The sequence below is a fragment of the Micropterus dolomieu genome, linkage group LG17 (assembly GCF_021292245.1).
Source record: "Micropterus dolomieu isolate WLL.071019.BEF.003 ecotype Adirondacks linkage group LG17, ASM2129224v1, whole genome shotgun sequence".
NCBI lineage: Eukaryota > Metazoa > Chordata > Actinopteri > Centrarchiformes > Centrarchidae > Micropterus > Micropterus dolomieu.
The window spans coordinates 15649255-15667930 of record NC_060166.1 but is presented as its reverse complement, the minus strand read 5'-3'; the positions used below and the strand labels follow the sequence as shown (position 1 = coordinate 15667930).

At 39.6% G+C, this 18676-nt stretch overlaps 1 protein-coding gene across 2 annotated transcripts; it reads right to left on the bottom strand.

The window, feature by feature from the left end:
- Nucleotides 1-5981: 5981 nt before the first annotated feature.
- On the bottom strand, nucleotides 5982-17908 carry bace2 (beta-secretase 2). Of its 2 annotated transcripts, none has more exons than XM_046074542.1 (9): nucleotides 17321-17908; nucleotides 12636-12724; nucleotides 12061-12277; nucleotides 10748-10879; nucleotides 10008-10142; nucleotides 9613-9765; nucleotides 9081-9230; nucleotides 8810-8978; nucleotides 5982-7479 (listed from the first exon to the last, which is right to left on the bottom strand). In XM_046074542.1, the coding sequence occupies exons 1-9, from the start codon at nucleotides 17612-17614 to the stop codon at nucleotides 7238-7240; spliced, it is 1581 nt and encodes a 526-aa protein (XP_045930498.1). In that variant the 5' UTR covers nucleotides 17615-17908; the 3' UTR covers nucleotides 5982-7237. The 2 variants fall into 2 exon arrangements, with proteins under 2 accessions (XP_045930498.1, XP_045930499.1); XM_046074543.1 differs by having other exon boundaries at nucleotides 9613-9714; nucleotides 17321-17907.
- Nucleotides 17909-18676: the final 768 nt, after the last annotated feature.

Here is an 18676-nt window from a genome sequence, read left to right as displayed (position 1 = left end):
TTGCCAATTTTGAAGGAGTTAAGGTGAGAAAAACATTCAAATTGTTTTGGATACTTCAATATGAATATTTACTGGATTGAAGCAATGTATAGTTACTTAATATTTCATAACTTATTTTATAGTAAAATCGTGTTGAAAATGTGTGTAGCAAATTATCTACAGCAGATATATAAGGTAATTTATGTATACATTTGTATAAAATCATAGTTTATTGCATATCCTTTATTATGCATTCTATTAAGATGCATACACTCTTTTAATTATTTAAGTAAACTAATTAAAGGTATAATTAGGTGTATTTAGAGAAATTTTGCAGCCTATGTTGTATTTTCCTGTTGTATCCAAATGCTAAATGTCTAATTGGATGTTTCCAAGACTCACTTCATAATAATTATCTTTTGGTCATTGGTTTTAAATCAAAATTATTTTTTTAGTAAAGTGAATTGTGTTTGGTTTGTATTTTTTAAATGGCAAAAAAAGTACACCATTGAAGATATCACGATTATAGATGGCATTTAGAGTTAGTTCTAAAAGATGATGATGCTGCTGCTGATAAAAGGCTTAAAACATGCTCTGCATGTTTTTTTGTTGTCTTAAAGAAACATGATGTTGGCAAAACAATGCAATAAAGTCTGAATGTATCAAATATGATACAAAAAAACCTCATACGTGCAAAGGGCTATTAAAAAAAAAGATTTTTTAAATTTGGCACTAGATATAATAACCACTCCATATTCAAAAAATTTGAATTTTCTGGCAATCATTTGATGGTTCAGGCTTTACAGGGCTAATATTTAATTTTGATTTCCATATTGAGGACAGCCATTGTTTTACATTATGATTAAAAATACAAATGTTATTACTTTAAAAGATTCTGCTTAAAGTAAATGTCTCAAACAGCAGTAATGTCTGTTTTAATTAAATTAGATAAACCTGGCTGAAAAGATGCATTTATTAAATGCATTTAACAAGTGGGTAAGGTGAGTGTAAATGGGTTTCCAGTCACAGTGTGTGTTGACCTGTCAGATGTAACAGAGGTGTGTGAAGTTCCCTGTGGCTGCCGTGATCTGCCTGCTGCTCTTCCTGCTGGTGGCTGGAGTCCTCCTCGCTTATTGAGCGCAGGATTTATCCCAACTGTTCATTCTAACAACTCGTACACTATTTCAACCTTTACGTGAACTGAACCTTGAATACACACAGTGTGGGATTATCACACCTCTGTCTCGCCTTGTCTCCCAGTTTCCTCGTCCTGTGGTGATGGGAGCTGTGTGTGGGAGTCCCAGCAACTGACCATCCTGCAGGCCAGGCTGATGCTCACTGCAGTAAACAAACCTCATCCAGGAGGCCAATGTGGAGGATGAAACCCACCTGAGAAATCCTGCAATCTGTTCACTCACCTTCATACTTATAAAGCGCAGTCTACACTCTTTTACAGCTAAAAGGATCACCTTAATATCATTTTAGAGAAGATTACATAAATGTTCTGTGCCTGTATTTGTCAGCTTTATGTAGTTGTGTTATGTTGTTATAAATAAATCCCTTATACACATTTAGACATTAATATAATGTAAATGGTTGTAATATGATAAGTGTCAGAACATCTGTGAAATTGCATCTAGGTACTTCAAGTGAAGACTGCTTAGGATTTTGTATTCATTTGCATTTAAATGTACTTCAGACACCACCGTTGTTGTTGCTGTTGTTGTTGTTAACTGGCAGCCCTCTGTGCATGTTACACTAGGTCTGCTCCTGGCTGCTCTCTTCACCTGCTTGTAACAAAATATCAAGTCAGTGTTTGTGTTTGTTGTTTTTGAGGCTGCACGGTTCCAGTTTCCAGTTTCCCATATCTTCTCACCTTGGAGTAAAAATTTGATGGGCTGCAGCGACCAGCATGGGAGAGCAAGCTGCCAGCATATTGGACACACAGCAGGTAAGATGCTCCTGTGTTTCACTGCATATTGAATTTCAAACTGTTTTCTCTATATTCTGATGTGTGAATGTATGTGTTAAAATGCAATTGTTGTTTCCAGTGCATGTTTTGTCAGGGGCACAGTGCAGTCTGACTTCAACCTTGAGGCGTCCATACAGCAGAAGTTTGTGCTCAGGTTAGTGAAAATGGTAAAGATAAACCAGTAAAAAGTCATTAACACTAAATAAATGAATATGACACTAATTCTACCAAAAATCTCTTTTTTTGTTGTACATTGTGTTGTAATGGTGTGTTATTACACATTCAACAAATCAATTTTGTATTTATCTACTTCTGCAGTCATGAGGTTGTAGGTATATGACATAAAGGGGTGGCTGAGTATTGGGATTGGATCTTAAGTAATAAATGTCTAAAGACAGATATTGGAACATTTTGTAAGCAGGACTGATCGTTCTCTGTACTGCTTTAATCTCCTTGTTCATGTTTCTTGTGACCACACCAAATTCAGTGTGAAAAAGATATTTAAAAAGCCTGATGCTTTGATATGTCTCTTATGATGCTTCCAGGTTTAAGTAATTTTTTTCATGTAGGATATTCTTATCTGTTTCATTTATAACTATATTTGTCCATGCATGTGAGCTTCTCCAGTGATTTTTACCAAAAATTCTATCAAAAAAACAAACATTTAGATGTCCAATTTGCTCATAAAGGCCACATTAATGAATGCCTGCCCTCATGACAACACTTTAATTATGAGTTCAGTGTCCTGTATGTCTTTACACTTTGACTGTGGTGGTACATGTAGTTGTGATCTGCTTGTTAAAGCCCTGTAGTAATGAAATGCGTCCTCTTTAACAGCAGTTTTGTCCTCAGATTGTGAGAGGGGTGAAATCCAGCAGGGCCTCTGGGGGCCGGCTGGTGGCTGGACTCCCTAGGGGCCTGGTCAGTCAGCCTTCAGGTGGCGGGCTCCCACTGCTGTGAAGAAGCAATCATCTCCCCCTAATGGACAGTCACTGCAACACACTGTGGGGCCAGGTGAGGTCTTTTCATCTCACTTTAGTGGTTGTGGTCTGATCCAGCTTGAATCTTCTCTCTACTGTCTCTCTCCCCTTCAGGGACTCCAGCCCTGGATACATGGCAGTGTACGCTGGTATAATGAATCCATTATTCACTCTGTTTAACCCTGCTTACTCTATGTGCTGCATCATGGCCCATGAAGGCTGCAAAGGTCTCACTTGCAGGAATGACATGGCTCTATGATGCGCTGTAAACCTTTGGACATCAGAGGTGCTTATAGACAGATTGACTTACACAGGGGATGCAAGACATATACAATGAACAGAGCCACACTCTGCAAAGTTTATCCCATCTTAACACGTTTCCCGGTAGCCTGTTTTCCAGTTTGCAGAACTTAAATCTCTTCACAAGGGTGGTCAGTTACTGTAGTTTGAGTAATAACATAACACGTATAGTATATCCCTCATATATACTCAGTTGCCAGTTTAGCAACTAGCTAAAACTAGGATGTACTTTGTGGTGCTGTTGAACTGTGTTGTACTGTACAGAGAGGTGCTTATGTTTTGCCTATCAGTGGTATAAATAGGGTGGACAAAGTAATAGAAACACGTGTCAGTATAACTACATCCAAAATTATTTCAAATGAATCAGCACCTCTGTAAAACAGTTTTTAAAAGCTGCACATTATAACCTACATGTAGGGCAGATTTTCTGCTGGACTATTATATTAGACTGCATTAGTTTTAGCTAGGTGTACCTAATGCACTGGCAGCTGAATTTATATCCCTTTATATTGTGTATACACTTTTTGTAGACTTATGCCAACAGATGTATTCTTTTCCTTTAGTAGCTGTGTGCCTCCTGAATATTGCTGTAAACATATTCCTCTGGATAAAATGATTTGGTTGTATAGTAAATCGAGGAAGTTTGATCCCCCATTGTGACCCATCCACCAATGTGTCCCTGAGCAAGACACTTAACCTCTAGTTGCTCCGGAGTTACCTCTGACGTGGTTACGTGTTGTGAATTAAAGGACAATAAACTTGTAAATACAAGAAATCAGAACACAAAGATTAGATATTTACTTTTGAAGTGTTTAAAGATCGCAGCTGTCTGCTATAGTGTCTACCACTGTGTGTGCTACCACTGGATGGCCCCCATTGACTTGAACTCTTACTAGTGATCTTATTTAAATAGAATGTAAATGAACAAATACTAAAATGACTTGACTTACATGAGTTCTTTTTGTTATTAGACAGTCTCTGTAGCCGACATGTAAGATAAACCAGTGACACACACTTTTTTCTCTAAGAGGTGTCAAAGTGAAAAAAATGAAATACTGAAAACAACACAAATACACATTTTCTTTTATTAATGACATAAACAGACACATATTAAAACATGTCATAAAGTGCAGTTTGTTTTATTGTATGATGAATACAGGATGGTTGTCATGTGACTGCCGCCACACTGGTCCGCTGCCTGCAGGGCTTCTGTGTTCAGGCTGCAAATAGTGATCCTATAGAGCAATGTACTCAAAGAAATCTGTGTTCACATGAGCAGCAACAAACACTCTTTTTAATGAGATTTTCTGGTACAATTCAGTTTTTCTCACACAAATTGAGCAGCAACATAAAAATAGTTTCTGTTCTTGAAAGAAAGTGATTTTCATGCTCTTATGTAACTTGCTTTGAGGGATAGTCAAACAAGACGTGCACTATGTTCTGTACATGGTAACAGCTTTTTAACCAAGCAGTTCCACTTTGTGACTTATAATAAACCATTTATACAGTCAACAATGAATGTAACGTTCGAGCACCGCAGCGGCAGCTGACCGTTTTAGTTACACTAATGCTTTTCATGGAGCTTATAAATCACTGAAAGGTCTTAAGTGCTTCTTAAACTGAATGAATAACAGTTAGTGTTTCAATTTGAGATCATTGTAAAGCGCTTCAGCTTGAATGTGAGAATCTTGGTAAGTGTTATATGGATCGTCCGGAGGGTGTAGTTCATAAAGATTCTCTTCAATTTGTGCTGAATCTTTCGGACACTGACATCCCTCTGGTGTCCCTGAAGAATGGAGTATGGTGGCTCAGAGGGGACAGAATTTGGGAGGGAATATTGCACTGAGCATAACAAACCAGCTGTTTATGGCACTGCCACCCATTTTCCCGACTGGATCCACCATCAGATGAGGGTAAAAAAAAAAAAAAGGATTGTAAAGGCAGATCAGCAAACAAAATAAGGATTTCCAGATAATTCATAGCATTGGATTTAATCTGCTTTGAGGACCAGATGCAATAAGGTTTATCTGTCTGGCGCTTGACTCATGCTGGATATGCAGTAAGAATTGATTTGAAATGGGTTTTATTATTTAACATTAATTGATAGAAAATACACACACACACACACACACACACACACACACAAAAAAAAAAAGTAATTAGCTACAGCATTACTATTAAAACGAGTTTGTTAATCTTTAGCTATTCATACTGAAGTGAGACAGCTGCTTCATGAGGACAATGTACACTATTTACCCCTTCGCTTTAACTTTTACAAAACACAAATTATCACATGTAACACAAAACCAATAGTGTTTGTGTTTACAGAAGCATCAAGATGGCCGGACCAAAGATGAAGATGTTTGCTTACATTTTTTTTAAAGTGTGCAGAGATATTTTTATATCTGGAGTATCCGTATCACTAATATAATTTATTTCCTACATGTTAATACTGTTCTGTGTCTTCATAATTTAAACTGTTGATGCAAATTTTGGTTTTGCCTACATTCATGTAATAAGTTGTTCTCATATGATATCTATATACGTTGTTGTTTTTTTGTTTTTGCAATTTATGTGGATTACATAAAGTCCTTATTTTAGTCTGTATAACTATGATTGAAAATTACCATTGAATTAATAGTGATAATTGAGCCAGTAAATGGAGATTCCGTGTGTCAACACAAGATGTCACTCACAAACCACATCAAAGCCTGTTCCCACTGACTCCCAAAGGACGCACTGTTCCTGAGTAACCTTTCACAAAAAGAAATATTTATTCATTTAAAATGATTTACACCTTTGATTTGGTCACACAAGTACAATTTTGGCACAGGCAAATTATGTGAACATTCAAAGATTCAAGTGTACCTCTACAGCTGATCCTCTGGTCAGAACCAACAAGCACATATTTCAGATTGATTGTGCAGCACAGTCTCAGCGGAGGAGCACGTTTTATGCCCTGACTTTTACATATGAAGATGTCACAAGTGTAAAGAGACTACGTTTTTCTTGCTAACAGGTCAGTCTGCTTTGCTAAAAAAGCTCACTGGAGTCCGCGGGAGGATCATGTGTTTCAGTTTCAAAAATCCTTTGGCTTCTAATTTAGTGTTTGTATAAAATGTGCAGAATACATATGTACCATTCAGCATCTAGTGTCTAAAAGGAAAATAATTGTAATAATACAAATCACATTCAAAGAGACTGAAATATTGATCTTTAGATTCCTATTAACTTTTGACTGAAACAAAGTGCAATTCAGCAGAGTAAGTCTCAAACTGCTGATACTGTATATCAATCTGTATAAGCGGTGAGCTGACACAGGCACTGTAAACGTGTGTAACCTCTAGCAATATTCTTCCTATTAACATTGATTGTTTGAGCAGCTTTTCCCCTTTACTTCAACAATATATGGAGGCACTAGAAACATTCCTTCACTGATCACAGAGTTGGGTTACAACAGTTGGTTGCAGATTATCAACTGTAAAGGCACATTTTAAGACAAATTAATAATACAAATTAATAATACAGTTTGCCTGGAAAATCAACAACTTTTCAACTGTTCAGTGCATCAATAGTTGTTGTGTCTTTCCAGTTGAGAAAAGGTAAATCAGGACTAAAAACTGCCCTGTAGCCACATGGCATTATAAACATTTAAAGCTACACTCAGTGGAGAAAGTGCACCTGTTCGTCTGATGATATAACCAATTATTTGAGAATAAGAAAGATATGTCAACAAACAAAACATTGGCACCATGAATGCTTCACCAACAGCTGTTTTTAAGAAGTGTCTTTAGGCTGGATTTTCCCTTCAAGAGGCAGTTTATCTGTCTGCATCTACCTCTGTGGGGCAACCTGATGAGTACAGTCTAGAGTCAGTCAGACATTCAGAGCCGAGTGTCACTGTTCGGTGCAGGCCGAGCCTCACCCCTTTCTCCACTGCTGCGGATGGGCTGTCCTCGCTGTCCCCCTGCCCGTTCACCCTGTCCGCCTGCCCATTTCCTCTCAGTCACTTGATGCGGTGCCGGACCAGCGAGGACTCGTCGGTAATCTCCCCGGAGCTGTCTCTGCTTCGGCAGGGTAGGACCAGCAGAAGAAACAGGATGATGAGCACCAAGGCACAGACTGCCATCAGGGAGTAGGCGATCACCCACATAAAAGGCTCCTTCACCGTCCCGCCCGAGCAGTTGGACGCCACGTCTGCTGCCGAGAAGGGCCCTGCGATCTCTGACAGAGCCACTTCACCGCTCACTGCAGAGAAGCACAACACAGATAGTTGCAGACCTCATTTCTGAATGGAAGAAGAATTAAACCAAATGACCCTTTAAAAAGTAGCTATAAAGTTTTTTGATTTAAGATTATTATAAGGAAGAGAAGTCTATGCTTTACCTGATGATGAACAAATGCTTATTACAGATAACAAATGTCAACTGTACTGTGATTAAGCTTAGATGTCGATTTACTCATGGCAGCTTCTTAAAGCAAATGTTTGACTGGCAGCAACTGAGCAGCAACGTCAAAGTAATTTAAGGTTATTTGCTTTACTCAAGGGCAACTCATCAGCAGCTGAGAGTTTTCTCTGTCTAATTTTTACAACCCAACTGAGGAATTAGAGCTAGCAACCCTACTGTCACAAGCCTGCATCTTTAACCTTCAGCCTACATCTGCTTCAAGTCTGGTTAATACAGAACAAAAGTGATCTTTGTACTTAGATGAGAGTAAGAAGTCTTGCCCAAGCTCATATTTACACATAGGGAAGTAGCCCTGTTTAAGGTTTAACATTTGCTGTTTAGGTCCTGCTGAACGGGTTAATCATAAGGTCTTGGTCAGTGACCCTGCAAGTAGTTGTAAAATGCTACATTGCACAACTTACAGTTTGCATTTCTGTAAGTTATCAATTAATCAAGGCACTTTACGGACTCCTGGACTATGATTTTTCTTTCCCTGTTAAAAGTTAAATGTCTTTAAGTCTTAAAGCAATTTCATCAGCAATATCTGCTGTAGCTGAATAAAGATGAAACCATACAAAAGGAATTTAACCTATAGCCCTTTCATAAAGGCTTTAATATATTCCTGGCTCTAAACAACTATGAGGGAAACATCTCTCCTCTGAATGTTTTTTTTACCTAAAAAATAAGTAAATAAAAAGGTGGAATAATATTAAGTAGTTGTAGCAGACTGAGTGTATTTTTCGTTACGTAGTTCTTACTGTATGTTAGCGCTTGTTTACACTAAGATTTGACTAGTATGATTAAAGCCCTGTTTGCGCAAACTTCTGTGTCATTTCTGCTGTTAATGATCAAGTTCAGAGCTTCATACATAGACACAATAAAAATAGTAGACAGAGTGGCAACACATATTTTAAACCACATGCAAAATGCTATCACAAGGTTGATAATATGGGTATTATAATCTGTAGAACTTGATGCACAAATCCTGTCTCTTGTTAGCGGAATACTATCCAAACCAATGTTTTAAGATACTCAGTGAACTCATTTGTTAAAATTAACTTACAGTGTTTGGACACATGACAATATATGTTTAACATACAGTTCCTTCATAGTAACAGTCTTATATTTACCGGCACAGCTGCTGAGTGCGAAGCCCAGTCTCTGCTGAGCGCGGTCGAACATCACGTAGAAGCCTTCCATAACAGTGGCGCCGATCACCAGGCCGTTAGCTGATGAAGACACTCCAAAACGGAAGCAGTCTAACGTGCCATCCACGTCTGCGATTAGCTGGATATACAGCTGCAAGACGACAGAAGAATGAGGACCAATAAGTGTTTGTGTCTTGTTGACAGAGAAGCTCTTGGGAGGGGATGACTTTTGTGTTTATGTTTATCCAGCTACCTGAGGCAGGATGGTGATGCGGAAGGACTGGCTGTTGTTTGTGGCCCTTAGGTAGATGGACAGCTTGGGGAAAAACTTCCAGGGGGTCTCTCCCTTCATCCAGCATGCAAGCTTTGTGCCATCCCAGAACCCTGAAGAAAAATCCTGGATCTGAACCAGAGAAACAGTCAAAGAGACAGAAACAGAAGGTCAGTACAGCACCAAAACAGGTTGTGTTGTTCTCTTTCATTTTCCCACTTGGGAATAATCTGCAAGGATGTGGGTACATTAATTGAAAACGTTGCTTCTAGGTTGAGATTAACCTTGAGTGCTGTTTGTGTGCGAAAAATGTGTAATGTAGGATTGGATTAAAAAAAACCAAATAGATAAACCAAAGCATGGGCACACAAACATATTTTTACAGCAGAAAAACTCCTGATCCTTCCTCTCAAAGCTACTATGTCCTTGAACAGTGAGTGTGTGCTATCCTGCCCTGAATCTCTTTGCTCTGACAACATGTTTCATCATTGCCTGTGGAGAAACGGCAGCGTACCAGAGAGCTGTGTTTGATGGCTTCTACCACCGCATTGAAGACGTTGACAGGAAGACGCAGCAGTGTCGTCCCACTGTCAACTATAGCTTTATCCATGTTATACTGAAAGAAAGGGAGACAGAGTGAAGTGCAGTTTCTCAGTTCAACTGGCTCCTATGGAAGTCCTTGAGCAAACAAAAAAGCAGAAAACAAGGATTACATTCCCTTGCAGCACTGCTGCTCAGATTCTGTTTCATTTCTGTATTATAACCTTAATATAATCAACTCCTCAAGAATGAATGTTGTACGACCAGCGCTTCCGTTCTGCTTCAAACATAAATGATATAATTACTAGCATTTACTGACCATCATGGTGGTGAGTGGTGTTTAACGCAACAATGCAGTGTGAAGTTTACCTCTCTGCAGTCCAGTTCCAGATTCTGGTCTCCAACCTCCAACTTCAAAATCTCCACTTGGTAGTACCACTCCTCTACTATAGGGGTGTACCACACTGACCCCCGGTACAGCGTTGGTTCAACCCCTCCCATGATCTGAGGAAGGAAGAAATATACCTCACCCGTCTATGGTTCAACAACAACACAGTGAATATCCAAATAGAGAGTAGCAAAGGTTTTATCCCTCCACATTTTGGCAGGATACATGCCCTACCCACTCACACACACACAGCCATCTTAACCATCTGTCTCTATCATTGGGTCATATGATGGAGATGCAGTGAGCAAGGCACAGAGGCCGTTCGTATAACAGTGACAGACCTGCTCTCAGCAGGATACCATCTTAGCTTAATTAGCTTCACTCTAACTAGACTGGGCCTCCGATGGAGAAACCACATTGACAAGGAAGATACCAGCTATTATGTTTCTATAATCATGCACTCTGCTGTGATGTCTGATCCACTAGTGAAGGATTTTATTTTGTCTGTGAAGAGTGACAAACAGTGAAAAAAAAGTATGAGTGAAGCACATAATTGAGGCTGCACGTATTAAACAAGTCCAGACACAAACTGCATCACAAAAATACAGAATTAGAGGCAGAGATCATATAAAAATATTAAAAGTGTCTTTACAGAACAAAGCTTATTTGCCATGTTCATTTGATCAAACTCCTCCCCAGGCAGCCCCTCCTGACTACTCACAAGACTGCCTCCCGCTGGGTCTGCTGTGCTGCTGGCTGACAGTCCAGCGCCACACATCTGGAGGGAAAAGATGTCAGGAATTCCCATTTGTTGCACCAAAGAATTGAAGAAGGGCTCCACAGACATGTCGGGCTAATTAAGAGACAGGAGATGTGTCATCATTAACCCGTGTTCATCAGTGTGATCTTTTACATGCTTATTTATAAGCTTTTAGTTTGTGAGATTACCAAGACGGACTAGGTGTACTTTTATTTTCTTTTTACAAAGTATAGACAACCAATAACATAAAGTTAGTTCTAAAGGAGGGGGGAAAAAAAATCAAGTATCAAATGTGAAATGTAAAAAATAAACAAACAAATAGACCCATGAAGTATTTTATGGTTCATGGGTTCAACTGCTCAAAAACTCTCAACTGCTCATGGGTTATTTATCAGTCTAGTCTCCACTGCCTGTCCTCAGTTCGTGGCATATTTGGGAAATGTTTTTCCCTTAAGGTTTTATATTTAGGACATGAGATTAACGCAGCTCTGTCTCTACCTGTCCTCTGTCGCACTGGGAGCAGAGTCTCTCCTTCTCTCCGGGTTTCCATGTCAGTGCTGTGTTATCACGTCATACGTGACAAACAGCCCTCAGGCAAGTTGAACCTGAACTCTCAGGACTCACCAGTCGCACAAAGTGGTGAGTGTGAGCATATCTGCCCCTCAATCACTGGCATTAGAACCCCAAGGGTTGCTGTAGTCAGCACAGAATGAAAGAACGAATTGTGCCAGTGTGCGCTGACACCAAATTACCACCTAAAGAACGCAGACACTGGCTGAAACATCTTGGTTCTGTGCCTCTGTCACTCGCACATAGGATGTTCTTGTTACTGGATTAAACGGACTAATTTACTGATTATGTACAATATGCTGGCTAATTCTTTTGAGTTGTTGAACTCTTGTCTGAAACTGAAGGTGTAAAGTAGATTAAAAAACTTGATTACGCAAAAAGCATCACACCCATGGCAGCTGAAAATAAATCATGAATATGAAACTTTTCTGTTGTCATGTGAAATGTCCGTGACTACATCCAGATAAGACCTCAGTTATTCAGTGCTGTAAAAAAAGAAATTATGCATTACTGTTTGATTAACATGATAAAACCTGATATGATCAAGTAGCACATTTTTCTGATATCTACATTTCACTTCTTTTCTAATTTTGATGACACACCAATGTGTCCGGGTCCCAGAAACACTTTTTGTTCTTATTTTTCATTATGTTTCCTTTTTGTTGTTGAATGAATCTGCTGTTTACATTAAGCATCTCTCTCACCCGTGCCAACATGGGATAGGCCAGTCCCAGGATTCCCTGCCAGTTGATCCCAGGGAGGAAGAAGCTGTCAGATGACAGGATGGCAGCTATGTTGGTGATGATGGTCCCATTTGGGCCTTTGGGGATGGAAACACGATCAATGCCCAGTTCACCTTCCCAGTTACCCTGGGTGTACCTAACAGCCACTGTCCGGCCGACTGACTCGTAAGTACTGGAGCTAAACACAGGGGAGGAAGCAAAGACGTATCAATAGTTATAAAATTTGTGTTAACTTAGGACTTGGACTGTAACAAAGGGGCTACCTCAACTGAACTAGGGCTAGGAACTAGGGAGAGGTGGGACCGATCAACCACTTTAAAACAAATGTAAATGTTCTTATGCAAAAACATATAAATTATTTACAGAGGAAAGATTGTGTTATAAATGAGTAAAGAACTACTAGGGAAGACTATTCTTTCTGTGAAAAAGCTACAATCTCTGATCAATTTTATTAATAAATTCTGCCTCTGTCAGAGCAGACAAGAAATATCTATCTAAATATTGACATTTCCAGGAGCCGGATTACAGCCACTCACAGTTCAGTGTTGAAGTAGTGAGTAATGAATGGGTGTGGAGCAGCAGCCACGGCAAAGTTGCTGCTGCCTGTATCCACCAGGATGTTTAGCTGCAAAACACAAGGCAGGGTTTTCTTTAATGACCATTACAGTTATCTGATACAAGCCAATCCCACCCTAACTCACAGAGCTCCTGAGTCACAGGGTAAAAAAGACAGCTGTTGAACAATGTGATACATTAATAAGCAGACTTTAAGCTTTTAAAATGCAACTAAGGCATTAAAGTCTCTGTACTAATATTAATAATAATTACAGGAGGAAAACGCAGAAGAAGAGAGACGACAGAGTGAGAACGACAAAATCCCTTACAGTAAATATAAAACACAAAAATGATAAAGAAGTTAAACTGGATATAATGAGAGAGAGAACATAAGAACATACACAATACAGACAAAAAAATCTGAAAGACACGCTTTAATCCACTGGTATGCTTTTATAGTGACACATATGCCTTATAAATGGACATTATCCACAACTTAATAACAATGTCAAAGTCTACAAGCAGCTAAAATGTGTGCTGTGTAATAATTATTAGAAGTAACAGACACTGTTTCTTCTTGAGGCGGTATAAACAAGCACTTTTTGGCCATCGTTTCTTTAAGTAAAATGTTTTACTTTAAACTGACTTGAAAGGTGCACTGTACAGCTGCATTATCATATGCTAACATCACTGGATTATGAACTTGGCTTGATTACAACAAAACCCTGACTGGGTTATCCATAATGTCTAGAGATCCCAAAGTCACACAAAGTGGTGTAAAAAGAAAAAATGACAATGCATGTCTAATATAATTGCTCTATAATGTGTGATCTATGAGTCAAACATGACAGCCTCTAGCTACTGACATGACCTATCCTGGCATGTGTCATGTGCACAGTTGGGACCAGCCAACAGCAGTTGAGATAATGTTGTCTTCCAGGCATCAAATCAGCGAGCAGGAACTAATTAGCTAGCAGACTTCTGTCACCTCCTCTACTGAGCAGGGGCCACATTAACACTCACTAGCAAGCATTCCTCACCCTCAGGGAGTCATAAACCTAACGCACCTGATGATTCAACCACAATGAGGTCTATACAGTGGCTCTTTAATGATGTCACACGAGACAGCCTCTGAAAATATGTATAATGCATGTCTATAATATATAATATGTGTTTACTGAGCATGCTCTGCTGCACGGCACAAACAGTATCTAACATCACTCCTCTGTGGCTGACATTTTTAGACAGACCAGACCAGCAGGAAGTTGTTTATTTAAAACGTTAAAGGGTTTCACAGGCCAACAATGAATTCCAACAGTCACATGAAGAAATCCACTTCCTCAAGCCCTCGAGCCCATCACACCAAAACCATGTCTAACTAGAGCTTGTTCATCAAATGCATGAGGTTATTATGAAACAATTGGGAGGAAATTATCAACAATGTGTTATTAACCGTGTGAGTCAGGCACAGGAAGCCCCAGCTGGCCCGTCCGTGGAAGTCAGGCTTATCAGTTCCACCTCACTGGACAGGCCCTGGTCCCATCACTGCAACTGTGCCATCTAAAACTCCACTGCTGCCTTGCAGATGGCATCAGTCCATTCACATGAAGCCCAAACTGGCCTAAATTGGAAAATACTGGAGCCTCGTGGTAAAGGAGGGGAGCAGGGGCATTTCCTTATTTCCACACTAGCAATCTTTTCTAGTCACTCTATCCTCCCTTAGCTCGGCTGCTGAGCCTCGGGCAAATCTCTTCCTCCCGCTGCTGCGGCAGCCTGCAGTTGCCTGCAGTTGAGCGTTCACTGCCTAATTGGCAGTGGCTCCATGGCGGCAACGTGCATCTGCTACCTGTTTGTACCAATTAGCAGATGTGAGGCTCTCCAGCCGACACCTCAGCCTGGCTGTGCCATATGCTAACAGATGCTGCAATTAGTGGCTCATTTGAATAGTGCCTCATTTAACACCACGGCCCTGTAATCACATCATTTAGTTGGAATAATATTGAGAGTATAACTCAACAGTATTGCGTTATAGGACATTTTGGCACTGCACAACCAATCTCAACCAAGGTGGATTGAGCTCTACTGACATGAATAAGTGATACGAAGGTTTAACTGTGCACAGAGCAGGAGGAATATCACGAGGTGGGACAGTCTCTTCTACCTATACTGTGCATTATAACGCATAACTCCTAAGACGAAAGACATTGAAGAAATTGTAAAGTACAACAATTCTGATGCAGTGGTGTCTCTCTGTACCATATTTATAGATATAAAATATGATACATTTGAGATATCAGAAGATTTGCTCGATGCAAACATACAGACTGCAACATATTTTCCTCAGAAGCATCATCCACAGGTGCAACATTTAAAGTAATATTTCTTCAGAAACATCAATCTTTACTTCCTCATGAGCTGCCTCATGCTGTGTAGAGAGTAGGGCTAAACAAATGCCTGTGCTTTTTCTGCTGACAAAAAAGTCAAAATGTCTGCTGTGAAAAAGGTGTATTAGAAATCAACAGGTGAGGCCCCCTTGATGTGTACCACCTGCTCTCTTAAGCAACCTGCAGAAGGTCCACAGGAATAAAAAGCTGCTTTGAATATATGATAGTCTGAACATACATTAAGTTTGGGGAATTTCCACCTTTGAGGAACACTTTAAACTGTGTTTTTCATTTCTAGTCATCCATTAGGACAGCAGGTGTTAAGTATGTTTTACAGCTTTGGAGTAGTTGTAAAGTTGTGTGGGAACTGTACTCTGACAAGTGCTTTAATGTTATCCTCTCAGAGGTTGACACAGGGCAGTGGCATGGCAGGCAGCACTGATAAGCCCCTGTGAGCCTGAGAAACTGAGCTGTGCCACCCAAGAGCCTTAAAAGCTCTGATCTGTTTAACTTGAGAGGCCCGGGAACAACAGGTCAAGTCACTAATGAGATAATTCACCTTTTGTTTAAGCTCCATTTTAAACACATCTACTTATAACAAAATGGCAAAGCGTAGCCTTAAACCTACAACACCCTAGAGCGTCATGTATTTTTAATAGTGACGGGAGAATCCCTTCCTTCCAACCCTTCCAGGAACACTTAGTCCCCCTTAATCATTAATATGATCTTGTTAGGCACTTTACATAAAGAGCAACAGTATAAAACGATGACAGTAAATTACACAGCCATATTTCCGTGCAACTAAAAGAAAATAAGCAGTAAATGTGCCGAACCAGGGCTACTGCTGTTTTGTACAACTCTGGGGCTGCTCTTTGCTCCCTGGGAGCCTCATAATCCCCGTCAGCTGCCCGGTAAGAAACAGTGGTCCTCACAGGCAGCATCATGTGAGTGCATGTGAGCAGGGTTTTAGTCTACCTACAGACCCCGAGGCTGTAAAGACTTGAGCTAGCTGCTGCACTCCACAGCCATGATACCATCCTGCCATGATGGTCCCAGGCAGGCCTGGAAATAAATAGCTGATTTTATTTAAGGACAGTGATAGCAAAATATATATAAAATATTATATTCCCATGACCAATGTTGTCTTTTTTATCTGTTGGTGGTGATATTCAACAGTTAGGTACACTAAATGATAAGATCGTGCATAGAAAGGTAGCCAATAGGGCTGAACAATTAATCAAAATCTTATCGAAATATGACCTTCTGCAATTTTCATATCGCAGGAGGTGCAGTCATAGGTGCCATTTACACTGAGGACGCTGGGGACATGTCCCCACCACTTTTTGAAATGGCTGATTTTGTCCCCATCACTTTTTTAAAGCATAATTTGTTTAAAAAACATTTTGAAATATAGCTTGCTGTTAAATAGCAAATGAAAATGCCTTTAGAAAGGTTTATTTGCACCTTAAGAAAACATGCAATGCAATTAAAATATAGAAGAAACAAATGTGCATTATCCAAAAAAAGTAACTTAAGCAAAAAAAAAACAATGAGTAACTTTAAGAAGTTATTGACACAGTTTCTTTTTGGTCAGATTTTCCATTCCCTCCTTTTGAACATGACAAAAGAGGAGGGAAGACTAAATAATGCCTACATATGTGCACTTTTGTGAGAAAAGTTGATCTACAGGAGAAACAGATCTGAAAGCAACAGAATGACTGAGAGCTGCACTGACTTATATTCTATTAAAATGTATGTCACCTGCTGCCTGAATTTTGTGTTTCCTTTTACATAAATAGAAACATTTCCACCATAAATTGGTCCAGAAACATTTGAACAGAATTTAAGTGTTTAATGATCAACATTTCACATCTCTCCACATCGAAGATAGCTTTAAAACACTATTTAAGGATATTTTTGTCTCGTTCTCCTGAACCTCATATCGCTTATGGTGATGTGATCAGTCCAAATAATTGCAATTTTATTTTTTCAAAATTGTTCAGCCCTAGTAGCCAAGGCCCTGGGATGAAACATACACACTCAGGCCACTCAGTGGATCACATTGTGGGCTGTCCGGGGCCCCTGTTCACACACACAGCAGACACACATGACCTTGCGTAATTAATCCAATGACTGAAAAGGAACGTAGAGAAACGAAAGAAAGGAAAAGCGTGGAAAAGGAAATTTAAAAAAGAAATAATTATACTAGAGTAATTTCACCTGTATAAATGATACAGATCTTAAACCAAAAAAAGTGACACAAAAACATTTCATTACATTACCTTTTGGCCAGGTGTACCAATGGACAGTTCTATGTAGTAGCCTCTTCCAGAGTCCCCTTCTAAGTTGTTCACCATGTCCAGGAAGCTCACTGTCCCAGTCGGATCAGAGGCCAAAGAGAGGCCGTTAGCATCAGACGTTAACGCGACTCGCCGGAGAGGAGTCAAATCCACATCCGAGGATAAATTGTATTTCCCTGTGTATATTTTGAGTGGTATGGAAAAGTAACACTCGGACACGCTGAAGCATAAACTTAATGCAAATGCCCATGTCGAAAAAGAAGTAGTGTGTGCCATGGTGGCGTTAGTTTCTGTAGTGATAACAGGGGGAAGTCTGGGACAAGATTCCAGCTCCTTGCTCAAAGTTTGCTACCTAAGTTTTCAGTTTAGCCGTCATGGAAACGCCTGTGCCGCGGTAACCGCCATCGTGGAAACGCTGCCTCTCCACCGTCAAAAAGCAGCTATACATACTGACATGGTACTGTCAGACACCGAAAACAACTTTGTCTGAAATCGTTTCACCTAACTTACATCCACTCCTCCAACAGTGTCAAGCTGCCCAACAAGGAGAACATAACTTCCCGTTATGTGGTCTTTCAAATTAAAGGAAACCCTAACGGTTCTGTTTTCATAACGTACAAACCGTTTTGAAAATTGTTTTAATAAGTCTATGGTAAAAACAGAGTTGTCATACGCACATAAGCCACACACAGCTTTATATAAATCAGAAAGGAAATAACAAAATTGGAAAACCTGCGGGTATAAGTTAAGCAGAGACGTTCACTTTCTTCAACTCCTCTAACTTAGACTAACGTCACTCGTTACTAAAATGCCTTGTGGTCTGTGTCCATATTGTAGCTTCATAATAACATTTAGCATTTTTATCATTTCATCATGTCGTGTCATTTAACTTAAATGAACACAAAACACAATTTGTTGGTTTAGTATTTTGTGTTTTTGTCTCATGAAAACGTTTTATTTTGAAGGCAAAGCGGCGAAGCCGTTGGTATAATTTTTTTTACCGACTTGACGCTGCTGTTAAAACATTTCCCGAGCGCCCAGTGGTGACAGATTGTTAACCAACCATGAACACTATCCGATGTGAACGACTTCCCACCACATGTTAAATTGACAACGATAGACACACAACGATTGTGGATGTTTGTGTATTTTTATTACAGTGTGACAAAAATTCCACAGTGTTCCACCGTTTTTGCTTCGCTTAATGTGTCCGCATTTAGTGCAGTGCAAATCCAATTTTCTATACTTTGTCCATAGCCTTGGCTGTGTTGTTATGGAAGTCTAGTAAAAAGAAATTTCTTCCTGCTTAGCCTACATAAGATACTTCATGTTACAATC

Coding starts and splice junctions, on each gene's coding strand:
- bace2 (XM_046074542.1), bottom strand. CDS start 17,614: ATGGCACACACTACTTCTTTTTCGACATGGGCATTTGCATTAAGTTTA. Junction 10,143..10,747: donor ACCCAGCGGGAGGCAGTCTT/GTGAGTAGTCAG, acceptor TTCCTTCCTCAG/ATCATGGGAGGGGTTGAACC. Junction 9,766..10,007: donor TGGAACTGGACTGCAGAGAG/GTAAACTTCACA, acceptor GGACTTCCATAG/GAGCCAGTTGAACTGAGAAA.